At 43.2% G+C, this 12,983-nt stretch overlaps 1 protein-coding gene across 3 annotated transcripts in view; it reads right to left on the bottom strand.

Moving 5' to 3' along the window:
- Window positions 1–5,483: 5,483 nt before the first annotated feature.
- Window positions 5,484–12,983, bottom strand: part of LOC125464651 (multidrug and toxin extrusion protein 1-like) — a 77,670-nt gene continuing 70,170 nt past the window's right edge. For all 3 annotated transcript variants that reach the window (XM_048557290.2, XM_048557292.2, XM_048557291.2), the window contains 3 exons: window positions 12,508–12,602; window positions 11,056–11,137; window positions 5,484–7,016 (listed from right to left, as the gene is read on the bottom strand). In XM_048557290.2, the coding sequence (XP_048413247.2) occupies window positions 6,778–7,016; window positions 11,056–11,137; window positions 12,508–12,602 (416 nt within the window). In that variant the 3' untranslated portion in view covers window positions 5,484–6,777. The remainder of the gene's footprint in view (window positions 7,017–11,055; window positions 11,138–12,507; window positions 12,603–12,983) is intronic.

Here is a 12,983-nt window from a genome sequence, read left to right as displayed (position 1 = left end):
TAACTAGACTGCGACAAATAGCTTGGAAAATTCTTGATTTGCATAGTTCGACATCCAAGTGCGATGTCCATACACCAAGCATCAGATTGAGAGGGAGTTACTGCTACAAAACTCAAAACTGGTTTTCTACAGTGGAAAGAGAAGAGAAAGAGGCAGGAATAAACTCAATTAACATTCCAGCCTCCTTGCCCATTCAACAGGATCTACAGAATTTCAAATCATCGCCACTAATTAGCCATTGTCGCTTATGAGATCTCGGAATGATGCAACACACTAGGAGCCATGCAGGGTCTGTCTCTTCTCTTCTAAGATGGTGGAGGCAGATTAAGCAGCATCTGGGTTCCTCTGCCCAGGGATCATCTGTTCCACTTGCTTTTCTTTTGTCCCCCTCTTCTTTTATATGGCTTCTCCGCTTCTTTTTTCTTTATAGACAACATGAATTCAAGCTCCAGAGTGTGGCGATGGCAGGTGAGCCCAGAGCAGCACCACAGATTTCCCCACAGTGTGGAAACAGGCCATTCAGCCCATTGAGTCCACACCGACCTGCTGAAGAGCATCCCACCCAGACGCGTTCCTCCTACCCTAGCGTTGCATTTCCCAAGGCTAGCACAGCTTAACGACTCACCCCTGGGCAATATGGGGCAGTTTAGCATGGCCAATCCACCTACCGAGCACATCTTTGGACTGTGGGGGGAAACTGGAGCACCCGGCAGACATAAGCCGAATGTGCAAACTCCACACAGACGGTCGCCCGAGGCTGGGAATGAACCAGCACTGTGAGGCAGCAGTGCTAATGTCTGAGCCACTGTGCCACCCCTCCGGGTGGGGGCAGTGAGGCCACTGGAAGCCCAGAGCAGGGCCCTGGCGGCGGTGCCGAGGAGGCTGGTGAACCCGGAGCAGAACTCTCGCAGACCACATCGAGGAGGCTGATGAGCTCGGAGTGTGGGATCGTGGAACTGGCAGCTGTCAGGGAGGTGAGTATGGGTACACTGTACCAGCAGCTACATTGGCAGAGGCTGGTGGTGGTTTGGGTGTTGAAGTCGTTTTGGCCAGGCATCTGGAAGCCCAGGAATCCTTTGGGCAGATTTTGTGACATCTTTTTTCCTGGATTGGCGATGAAATTGATCCTTCGAACAGTTACATTGGTGACTTCCAGCCTGGTATTCGAGCATGGTGGTCTTGCAATACGGTAGATTTCAGTACACTGCAATACAGACAGTGTAGTGTGTTAGAATCCCTACAATGGGGAAAGAGGCCATTCAGCCCATCAAGTCTGCACAGACCTTCTGAAGACCATCCCTCCCAGTCTGAGTCCCTCAACCTATCCCTATAACCTCATATTTGCCATGATGAGCCCACCTAGCATGCATATTCCTGGACACTATGGACAATTTAGCATGACCACTCCACCCAACCTGCTCATTTTTGGACTGAGGGAGGAAACTGGACCACCCAGAAGAAGCCCGCGCAGAGAAGGGGAGAATGTGCAAACTCCACACAGACAAGCCTGAGGTTGGAACTGAACCCAGGTCCCTGGCACTGTGAGGCAGCAGTGCTAACCACTGAGCCACCGTGACACCTTTCCTGATCCCAGGAACTGGGAAACAAACTAAGATTGACTTCATCCTAATATTAAAAAAAAATCCCTATCATGCCTTCTGTTATTAATATAGGCACCACGGTATGGCGACTTAAACACTTTTCACTGACTGCTTTTTGTAAAATATACAATAAATGACTATTCTATTTGACTCTCAGTTATCCAATTAATCTAAATTAAGGTGTAACTGGGAGGAAGATGGATAAAGCCATTCTCCATTTTTGCACAAGCCATCACAAGGTGTAGAAAATCCCAATTAAACCACCAAGATGATCAATGAGGAAGGGTCACTGGACTTAAATGTAAACTCTGCTTTCGACCCAGAGATGCTGCCAGACCTGCAAATTCCATTTTTGCTTCAGATTTCCATCATCTGCAGTTGCTTATTTTATTTTTGGTCAAATTGCCAATTTGTGTTTAACAAAAATGAACTACATACTGGAACAGACAAATTTAACAAATGGCAGAACAAAGAAAACCAGGTCTAATGCTGTGTATCTTAAGGTATACTCTTTCAAAACATACCTTCAAGGGCTCTGGTAGTACAGCAGTGGATCCCTAGCTGTGAGCCAAAATGCTCCTGTCTCAGGTCCCACTTACCTCTGAGGTGTTTTATAACGTGCCCAAAAAGTTTTGACTAAAATAACTACACATGCTCATTCATGATTAAGACAGCTGGGTTGACACAGATAGCTTCGATGGAAGAAGAATGCAGATGGTGTGTGCAAAATTCCAAAGACTAAAACTTCATGTTTCAAGACTGGCTTAGATTGACTCACACAAATCCTCCTGATTATTAACACTGCTGTCTGCAAATTGCCAATCATCCTTCACTTTGATAGTTGATCCATTGGACCTGGGTTGTTTTTTGTTACAATTCTTTCAAGTTTTCTTGGTTTGTCTGTCCTGGGAGAGATGGATGCTTTCAGTTTGCAGGGCTCTGAAAGCTTTTTGCTGCCCTTTCAATTACAGCTTTGGAACTAACTGCATGTCAACAAACTCAATATCTCTTCCACTTCCTTCCCTCTCCCTCTTGTCAAAAGCAGAAAATAAACCCTTTCTCCAGCCCCTTTCTGTTCCGACTGGACTCGAAATATTAACTCTGTTTCTCTCTCCACAGACTCTGCCGGACCTATTGAGTTTCTCCAGCAGACTCTTTATTGCAGATTCTTAGCACCCTGCAGTATTTTGCTTTAAACTGAGGTGCAGCTAAGAGTTAGAGTTAGGGAAATCCCTGGGAACTGTTTAGAGCTGTGGGGCTTTCCCTGCCACTCATCACTGTGTAGACTCCACCTGACTCTAACCTCGTCTGTCAGGAGCTGTTTGAGTTGACGTGTTAGAGGAAAAGTCACCTGTTAATCTAACCAGAGCGAGTCTTATACAAGATGAAGTTTATTGCATGATAACAGCTAGGCACAAGTTACAGTAGTATGACAGACATTGCTATGAAAATAATGAAGGAAACATTGATAATTAGGCCCCTCTCCTTTGTTGTCCAAACCTGTTCTCCTTGCCTAATTCCATAAGACATCTTTCTATTGGGTAGTGCTTAATGTACCCCTCACCATTAACCTTTTCAGAGGCTTCATGCAATTGGGAGAACTTTTGGGAACCACTGGTGGTTCAGTGCACTTGTGTCTGGGGTGAAGGAACCCAAATGCAGTATTCACTAAGAAATATTGGAACTGAGAGAATTCTAGGGACAGTATCAGCTTGGTAAAGCATGCTGAATGTAAAAGTGCCGGCATTGTGCCCAGAGTAGGAATTCAGGGAGCACAGTCCTGGGAGCTGCGAGAAAGTGACCAGTTGGTGAGGCACGCTGGAGTAGCTTTAGAGGAAGTTTCAAAGCTAGATCTTTGAAATTGAAGAAATGGAATCCCTTATATAGGAGACAACGTTTTGACAGATTTGCTCACCAAGAACATCCCTTTTGTTTGGTTGGGCTGCCAAGGAGTCAGTAGAATCTGGCTCTGCGACATCTCCTATTTGGTGTGCTCTGTGGGGTGTTCAGCTACAGTAAATGCTGGATGTTAGACTGTAAGTTGCATGCATATTGTAGACCATTCTCCTGTTCTAGTTTTGTTTAGTAAAGTTTATTTTGTTTGTTTGAAATTGTGGAGTATTGGGGCTTTGTTCTCCTAATCAGTCCCTCTGTTTACTTTAAATCAACATGTTACTAGTCCTTAGCCAGACTGTAATATACATTTGGCAATCTCACGGGGTCCATAACAAAATTAACAATTTTGGGAGTGGTGAGTGGGCCATATAAAGTCTTGAGGCTGCTCTGGCAATCAGTAGGATTAGGCCGTCCTTCAACTTAGACGTCAATTTCTTTCCTGATTCCCACCTCTGTTTAGTCCCTTGGATTTCAAAAACGTACAGATTTCAATTTTGGATGTACTCAATAACCAACTTTTTGGGATAAAGAATTCCAAGAATTCAGAAACCTCCAAGAGAAAACAAAGCTAATCCGTCCTAAATGGCCAACCCCTGAACCTGAGATTTTGTTCCCTGGTTCCAGACTCTTCAGCCTGGAGTAACAGCCTCTTAGCAAATAGTATTTAACACTGAGTCACTTATGGAAATGTTAAAACAGGCGACTGAGAGCTTGTCCAAAGAAATACATTTGAAATAGAGTCTTAAAGGAAGAGGAGGGGTTTTGCTGCATCGGAGGCAGTTCAGAGGTTCACCAGACTGGTCCCAGAGTTGGGAGATAATAAGACCATAAGACACAGGAGCAGAAATTAAGCCATTCGGCCCATCAAGTCTGCTCCACTATTCAATCATGGCTGGTAAGTTCTTCAAGCCCATTCTCCTGTTTTCTCACCATAACCCTTGATCCCCTTGACAATCAAGAACCTATCTATCTCAATCTTAAATATACTCAATGACTTGACCTCCACAGCCTTCTGTGGCAGTGAATTCCATAAATTCACCACTCTCTGGCTGAAGAAGTTACTCCTTATCTCCATTCTGAAAGGTCTTCCCTTTATTCTAAGGCTGTGCCCTCGGGCCTTAGTCTCTCCTACCGACATCTTCCCAACATCCACTCTGTTCAGGCCATTCAGTATTCTGAAAGTGTCAATTATATTCCCCCTCATCCATCTAAATGCTGAAGAGTATAGTCCCAGAGTCCTCAAACTTTCCTCATATGTTAAGTATTCCATTCCTGAGACCATCATGAAGGGAAATTGAGCAATTTATGCTCTCTGGAGTTTAGAAGGATGAGGAGATCTAATTGAGGTATATAAGATGCTAAAGGGGATTGAAAAATTAATTGTAGAGAGGATGTTTCCTCATGTGGGGCACTCTAGAATGAATGTTTTAGTTTTAGGCTAAGGGGTGGCAGATTTAAAACAGAGTCGGCAAGAAATTGCTTTTCTCAAAGGGCCGCGAATCTGTGGAATTCACTACCCGAAAGTGCGGAAGATGCTGGGACATTGAGTAAATTTAAGGAGGAGATACACAGATTTTTAATTAGTAATGGGTTGAAAGTTTGTGGACAATGGACAGGAAAGTGGAGTTGAGACCGAGATGTGATCATGATCATACTGAGTGGTGGAGCATCCTAGAGGGGCTGAATGACCAACTCCTGCTCTTTTTTTTTGTTATTACGAGAGACAAGTAGATGAATGAAGATGTTCAGCAAAGGAATTCCAGAGCTTAGAGTTGTTGGAACTAAAGGCAAGACCACAATGGTGGAATGATAAGAATATGGAATTTAAACCATCTCACCAACTAGTGACAATATTACATTCTGATTTTACCCTATTCATGAACATGCACCTGTGGACCACTGTCCTATCACACTGGGGTACAGCAGTGAAGTGCAATTTACATTAAAATCCCTACTAGAATTGCAGAGAAGAATCAAATCTTGGCATTTGATCAGCAAAGACTTGGCTTTATTTGTTCTCTTATTGCAATATGGTCAGTAACATTCACTCAAACTTTTTTTTGTAATAATACATGATTTTTGTAGAAATGAACCATAAAGCACTGCAATACATTGGTACTTTGGCAGCAGCTATAATCCAATGGTTTGAAGCAAGAATTATTACAAAAGAAAATTCCAGTCTGCACTCAATAATTGTAGCGTATGTGTAAATCCCTGAGAAGCACGAATGTGAACCGCATTCGCACAGGGAGTTATTTTAATTAATTGTTGAATTAATTTACTACAGGCTTTACACAATGATTCCTGGCAGGGAATGCCCTAAAATACACAAACAGCATCATTCTCAGCGATAAGGCAATACTAATGCTAAGGTAAGCACATTTCCTCAGTAATATTCTGACCCATTCGTCCAATATTTAGAAGAACAACCTTTATCTTCTTCAGACTGCTACATTTGTGCTGTAAAGGCTTCCTAAGTACTGTAAAGTAATTTCTTGGTGCGAGCCCATCTGTGCATTGCTTCTAACTCAAGAGAGTTGGAAGTTCCAGATCCTCCTACAGAGTTACTTTGTGCCATTCACACACCTGGCAATCTGCCAAAATCGCTAATCAACTGCAAGATAGTTGATCTCAGCATCTACAGGATTTGGACTGTGTGGACCAAAGAGGCCAGCTCCATGTACGCAACAGAGTAATACGAAGTGTGTTACATGGTGGAGTGCATCACTTGACCTAACAGTGAGCAAGGGCGTAGGAAACTTGTTAATATCGATGAAGTGCATCAATCGTGTTAGATCGCACAACTGCATTTCTTTGGATCTGCTGTTAGATATCTACAAAGTGGACATGGCACCCTGAAACAAATGCTGGGTTCAAAGCTTTGAAATATATTTAAAGAGAAATCAAGAACAACCAAATTTGCGTTCCTCTGCTTTTCTCAGACTGTCATCTGTCAATAGTTACTGCCGATGATGTTCAATTTAATGGTTGCTTGGAAACCATTGTGGTTTAGGAGTTCTGGACATGATAAACCACTTACTCTTGGTTCATTCAGAGTTTGGGAGGAGGGGTGCTTAGGTTGCAACTGAATTGTCAACGGTCTGTCAGATACTTGTACGCTGCCAAGGATGTTTTCTTAAATAGTTGGCAGGAGACTGGGATTTCCCTGCAGCAACTGATGTCCCATGTTAACGGTGCTATCTTGTTGTCCACTGGCTCTTCCTCATGCTGCAGAATGTCATCTTCAGCCCTGCTTTTCTCTTCTAAATTCGTCAAGGCTCTATGTTTGCTTTGAAACAGTGAATTGTATCACAAGTCCAATGGCCAGGATCACGGGTCCTGAAAGGAAGGCTAGCCCACGGCGAATGATCAGTTGTTTCATGGACAGGATTTCTCCGACTGTGGTAACTCCAATTTCTAGTGCAGAGCTATCTTCTCTTAGTTGTTCTGTGTCTGTGCTAATTTCTGCTTGGCTGAGATTGGTCAACACAATGATAGTGCGGTCCTGTGTACATTGACCTGCAAAGGAAAATCACATTGGGAGACGCTGTCAAATAAAGTTATTGTTTAAGTTATTGGAGATACCTAGGCTGAGATTGGCTGATGTGTTAGACATTATAGGCAAATTTCATTCATATAATGTTATGGCCAGTGCAAATGGAGACTGCTTTCCACTGCTAGAACTACCCCTCTCCAAAGAAGCATAAAACCAGTATTGTTGCTCATTCTGATGTACGTATTGCTACGCTAACAACAACGGTCCAATGATCAATCACTGATTGGGGATTGATAAAGTCCATGGGTTCATTTATTTAGAATAATAAAACACTGTATAATTTATGAAGCAGACATTATATGTGCCGTTTGCAGACCCACAGCAGATTGACTGTCAGGCAGAGTCACAACACTGTACGCAAAAATCACGTGGGGTCCTGAAAGGTGAATGTTGTTGAAGGTAAGAGACAAAGCGACAGATGTGCACAGCTAAAGATGAACTTGCTCTGAAAGACAGAAAACATCATTTGATCTAACCCACCTGGCTATTTATTGGCAATGTTAGAATCAGGCTGGTATAGAACAAGCAGCCCATCAGATCTGATGAGATCAGTGTCCCATTGAGAAGTTTTGGTTAAAATTACTTCTTAAGTATACCCATACATATATGCTTCTGATGTGTTGGCTCTCTGCGTCTGTGTACCAACTCTGAATTGCATCTTTTTTTCAGTGAATTGTGGAACATTGGCAGGCCATCACCATGCCCAAACTATTTGTTACCCAGGGCCATCAATGAAACCACAATGGGCCAACAATCACATTATTGATGGATTTAACCATCTATCAATATTCATTCATCTAAGACACTCCCTGATTGCTGTGATTGATGATTCCACTGATCTGTAGCAATTACATGAGGACAGCTTTAGCATCCATTTGGACTGGTTCCGATGCTACAATTTTCCCAAGACCTGCATGCAGGATTGCACAACCATAATCACATTCAGTGCAAGTCAAGTTTCCACAGTGAAAATTCTAAAATTCTGGAAGCTAAAGCCACCCCAAACTAGTCACACCCCCAAATCATGGTCATAGCAAGTTCTCACTTGTTTGCAGGTCCTAGAGACAGCGCTACACTCATCAAGGTCAACAGCACATGGAAAATGGCCATTTAGCTTATTGAGTCTGTGCCAGTCAAAAACAACCAAAACTTTTCCTAATCCCATTTTCCAACACTTGTCCCATAGTCTTCACAGGATCTGTACACTGCAGAAGCAGGCCATTCAGCCCATCCTGATCCTCCAAACTGCATTCCACCTGGACCCATTCTCCTACCCTGTCCTTGTACGCCTGCATTTCCCATGCTAATCCACTTAGCCTGCACATCCACAGGCACTAAGCACAGGCAACGTAGCACAGCCAATTCCCCCCTAACCTCCACATCTTTGGGCTGTACGAGGAAACCAGAGGACCTGGAGGAAACCCACGCAGACACAGAGAGAGTATGAAAACTCCACACAGATAATCACTCAAGGGTAGGATTGAGCCCAGGTCCCTGGCACTGTGAAGCAGCAACATTAACCACTGAGCTAATGTTCTGAGGGCTTCTGCCTCTCCCAGTTTTCAGGCAGTGAGTTTCATATTCCCACTACCCTCTGAGTCAAAATGGTTTTTTTTGCCTCAAATCTCCTCTAAACCTTCTGCCCCCTCCCTTAAATCAGTATCCCTGGCTATTAATTCCTTTGCTAAAAGAGAAAAGTATCTTCCTATCTAGAACATAGAACATAGAACATTGCAGCACAGTACAGGCCCTTCGGCCCTCGATGTTGTGCCGACCTGTCATACCGATCTCAAGCCCATCTAACCTACACTATTCCATGTACGTCCATATGCTTATCCAATGACGACTTAAATGTACCTAAAGTTGGTGAATCTACTACAGTTGCAGGCAAAACGTTCCACTCCCTTACTACTCTCTGAGTAAAGAAACTACCTCTGACATCTGTCCGATATCTTTCACGCCTCAATTTAAAGCTATGCCCCCTCGTGCTTGCCGTCACCATCCTAGGAAAAAGGCTCTCCCTATCCACCCTATCTAACCCTCTGATTATTTTATATGTTTCAATTAAGTCACCTCTCAACCTTCTTCTCTCTAATGAAAACAGCCTCAAGTCCCTCAGCCTTTCCTCGTAAGACCTTCCCTCCATACCAGGCAACATCCTAGTAAATCTCCTCTGCACCCTTTCCAAAGCTTCCACATCCTTCTTATAATGCGGTGACCAGAACTGTACACAATACTCCAAGTGCGGCCGCACCAGAGTTTTGTAGAGCTTCAGCATAACCTCTTGGTTCCGGAACTCGATTCCTCTATTAATAAAAGCTAAAACACTGTGTGCCTTCTTAACAGCCCTGTCAACCTGGGTGGCAACTTTCAAGGATCTGTGTACATGGACACCAAGATCTCTCTGCTCATCCACACTGCTAAGAATCTTACCATTAGCCCTGTACTTTGTCTTCTGGTTACTCCTACTAAAGTGCATCACCTCACACTTGTCTGCATTAAACTCCATTTGCCACCTCTCAGCCCAGCTCTGCAGCTTATCTATGTCTCTCTGCAACCTACAGCACCCTTCGTCACTATCCACAACTCCACCGACCTTAGTGTCGTCTGCAAATTTACTAACCCATCCTTCTACGCCCTCATCCAGGTCATTTATAATAATGACAAACAGCAGTGGGCCCAACACCGACCCTTGCGGTACACCACTAGTAACTGCTCTCCAGGATGAACATTTCCCATTAAATACCACCCTCTGTCTTCTTTCAGCAAGCCAATTTCCGATCCAAACTGCTATATCTCCCACAATTCCATTCCTCCGCATTTTGTACAACAGCCTATTGTGGGGAACCTTATCGAATGCCTTGCTGAAATCCATATACACCACATCAACCGGTTTACTCTCATCTACCTGTTTGGTCACCTTCTCAAAGAACTCAATAAGGTTTGTGAGACATGACCTTCCCTGCACAATACCGTGCTGACTATCCCTAATCAATTTATTCTTTCTAGATGATTATAAATCCTATCCCTTATAAACTTTTCCAACACTTTACCAACAACTGAGGTAAGGCTGAAGTATGCTCTTCATAATTTTGTACATTTTAATCAGATATTTTAAAGTATCTTTCTCCTAATTTACTAAAAGACTGGCTGACTACTGTATCACAATGTAAACAGTGACTAGTTCTGCTCATCATGCCATTTTCAGTCATTCAAAATCAGGATACTGGTGGGTATTGAATTGATATAGTGATCTTTGTGATAATCCCATTTTTCGCTGAATTGAACAATCTACTATCAGTCTCAAGTATATCGCGAAATACTTTTAAAGCATGTTTTTTCTAATGTTATCTTTTAAAATGATGCTTGATTGCACAAGAGGTTTATAGGAGGTTTTGCATTTGGTGATAATAAAATGACTGTGAGTGGAGATTGAGGAAACAAGCCATTTCGCAAACCTAACACAATTTTGGAAGCAACAGTTGTGCTCAAAGTGGAAACTCAATCCAAACATTTCTAGGACCTGGGGAGGATGGTCCACTTTTCCCTGTTCTGTACACCCCAGCCCCAAACCTTAAAAGACAGGGCGATACAGTGGCTCAGTGGTTCACGCTGCAGCCTCACAGCGCCAGGGACCCGGGTTCAATTCCACCCTCGGGTGACTGTCTGTGTGGAGTTTGCACATTCTCTCCTTGTCTGTATGGGTTTGCTCCAGTTTCCTCCCACAGTCCAAACATATGCAGGCTAGGTGGATTGGTCAGGCTAAATTGCCCCGAGCGTTCAGGGATGTGTTGGTTAGGTTACAGGGGAATGGGATGCTCTGAGAGTCAGAGTAGGCTCATTGGGCTGAAGGGCCTGTCCCCACACTGTAGGGAAGCTAAACCATCCCCCTTCCCAACAAAATTAAAAGTTTTTAACTGGCCAACACAGTTTAAAAGAAAGTTGTATAGTGTGGAAGCTTTTCTTCGTGAATAACTGGGAAATCAATTAAATTCTTGATACCTGTTGAAAGATCCTCAGTCTGCGGATTAGATGTAGTGCAAGGGGTGTCTATGTTTATCTTCACACCTGCATTAACCATCGCCTTCAAAGAGAATACAAAACCTCTGTTAGAAGGAGAAACTGTTTCTGTACAATGTACAGCTATGCTTGCGCAATTTTAAAATTGCTCTTAGCATTACCTAACCAGTCAGCTGATAAGTATTTTATTTTGCCTGTATAAGAGGTGGCAACAGAAGGCTTCGAAATTTCAAAACTAAGACACTTGAGCTTTTTTTAAGGTGAGGTAATAAGGGCTGTGGAATCAAAGTGTGTGGATTCAGGTGAGTCACGGTCCATATGAATGATGGAACAGGTTTGAAGGGGCTGAAGTGTCTCCCCTTCTTTCTATGCTCATTCATTGGCTGCAGAGAGCCCCCTAGGGGCCACAGCCCACAACTTCATTGTGACAATTTATAACAGACTAGAATATAGAACATTACAGCACGGTGCAGGCCGTTCGTCCCTCGATGTTGTGCCGGCTTGTCATACCAATCTGAAGCCCATCTAACCTACACTACTCCATGCACGTCCATATGCTTGTCCAATGACGACTTAAATGTACTTAAAGTTGGCAAATCTACTACCGTTGCAGGCAAAGCATTCCATTCCCTTCCTACTGATTTGTAAATGTCAACAATATTGGTGTGAGAAACTGACTAGATAAGATATTGCTGACTATTATGCATCAGATCAGTTCTCCTTCTATATTCTGTCCAGTTTAGAGATTTATAGTTTCTAGACATTGTACTCCAGTGCTGTAGGTTATGGGAGGCTTATCCACATTCATTTCAATTGGCGCTGACTGTTTAAACCAATGCCATCAATTTATTAACAGTTTCATCCAACACCATTTTTTCTGAGTTGGCTCAGCACACTGTAAGCAGTGGGAGGCGATGGCCTAGTGGTATTATCGCTGGACTTTAAACTAAAGACCCAGGAACTTTCCAGGAATCTGGATTCAAATCCCATCAAGGCAGATGGTGGAATTTGAATTCAATAACAGGAATATCCAGAATAACGAGCTTAGTGATGACCATGAAGCCATTGCCGATTGTCAGCGAAAAACACAGCTGGTTCACTAATGTCCTTTAGGAGAGGAAACTGCCTTTCTTAGCCTCCATGTGACTCCAGGCCTACAACAATGCCGTTGACTCTTAACTGCCCTCTGGGAAATTAGGAATGGGCAATGAATGCTGCCTGGCTAGTAATGCCCTCATCTCGTGACTAAATAGTAAAAAAAATACTAAGGAAGATTTGGCACATGGCTGGGGACTTCCTAGCTGTTCGATCTCCAAGGTTGACACGTGTTAGGCATCACAGTGGACAATATAATGAGACTACAGAAATCCGGGAAGAGGTTTACAAGCAGCTTGAAATTTGGTGTGGTGATTAATTTCTGGGAGCTCCACTCACCTGATCAGATGCTTTGTTCCAGTTCATTCTTGAAATCACAATTAAAAAGAAAACAGTTTGCACAACCACACAAATGAACAGTCCAGACCAGAGACCTGCAAAAACATAATGGAGCGATGAGTTGATAGTCCATTCTGTTGTTAATTTTCTATCCATTACTGGGCATCGCACTTTAGGAAGGATATCTTGACCTTGGAGGGAGTGCAACATAGGTTTACAGAATGATACCTGGACTTCAGGGGTTAATTTATGACGAGAGATTATGCAAGTGAGGCCTGTTTTCTCTGGGATTTAGACCGTTAAAGGGTGATCTGATAAATGTTTTTGGGAAAACAAGGGTGGATACACATAAACTGCTTCCACTGATTGGGGATTCTAGACTGAGGGTTCTTGTCTGAGAATTAGGGCCAGACCGTTCAGTACAGATGTCAGGAAGCACTTCTACACACAGAGAGTGGTAGTGGTTTGGAACTCTC

The sequence above is a fragment of the Stegostoma tigrinum genome, chromosome 27 (genome assembly GCF_030684315.1).
Source record: "Stegostoma tigrinum isolate sSteTig4 chromosome 27, sSteTig4.hap1, whole genome shotgun sequence".
Classification (NCBI taxonomy): domain Eukaryota; kingdom Metazoa; phylum Chordata; class Chondrichthyes; order Orectolobiformes; family Stegostomatidae; genus Stegostoma; species Stegostoma tigrinum.
Note: the sequence above shows the minus strand (reverse complement) of the source record. Positions and strands in the feature narration are given on the sequence as shown.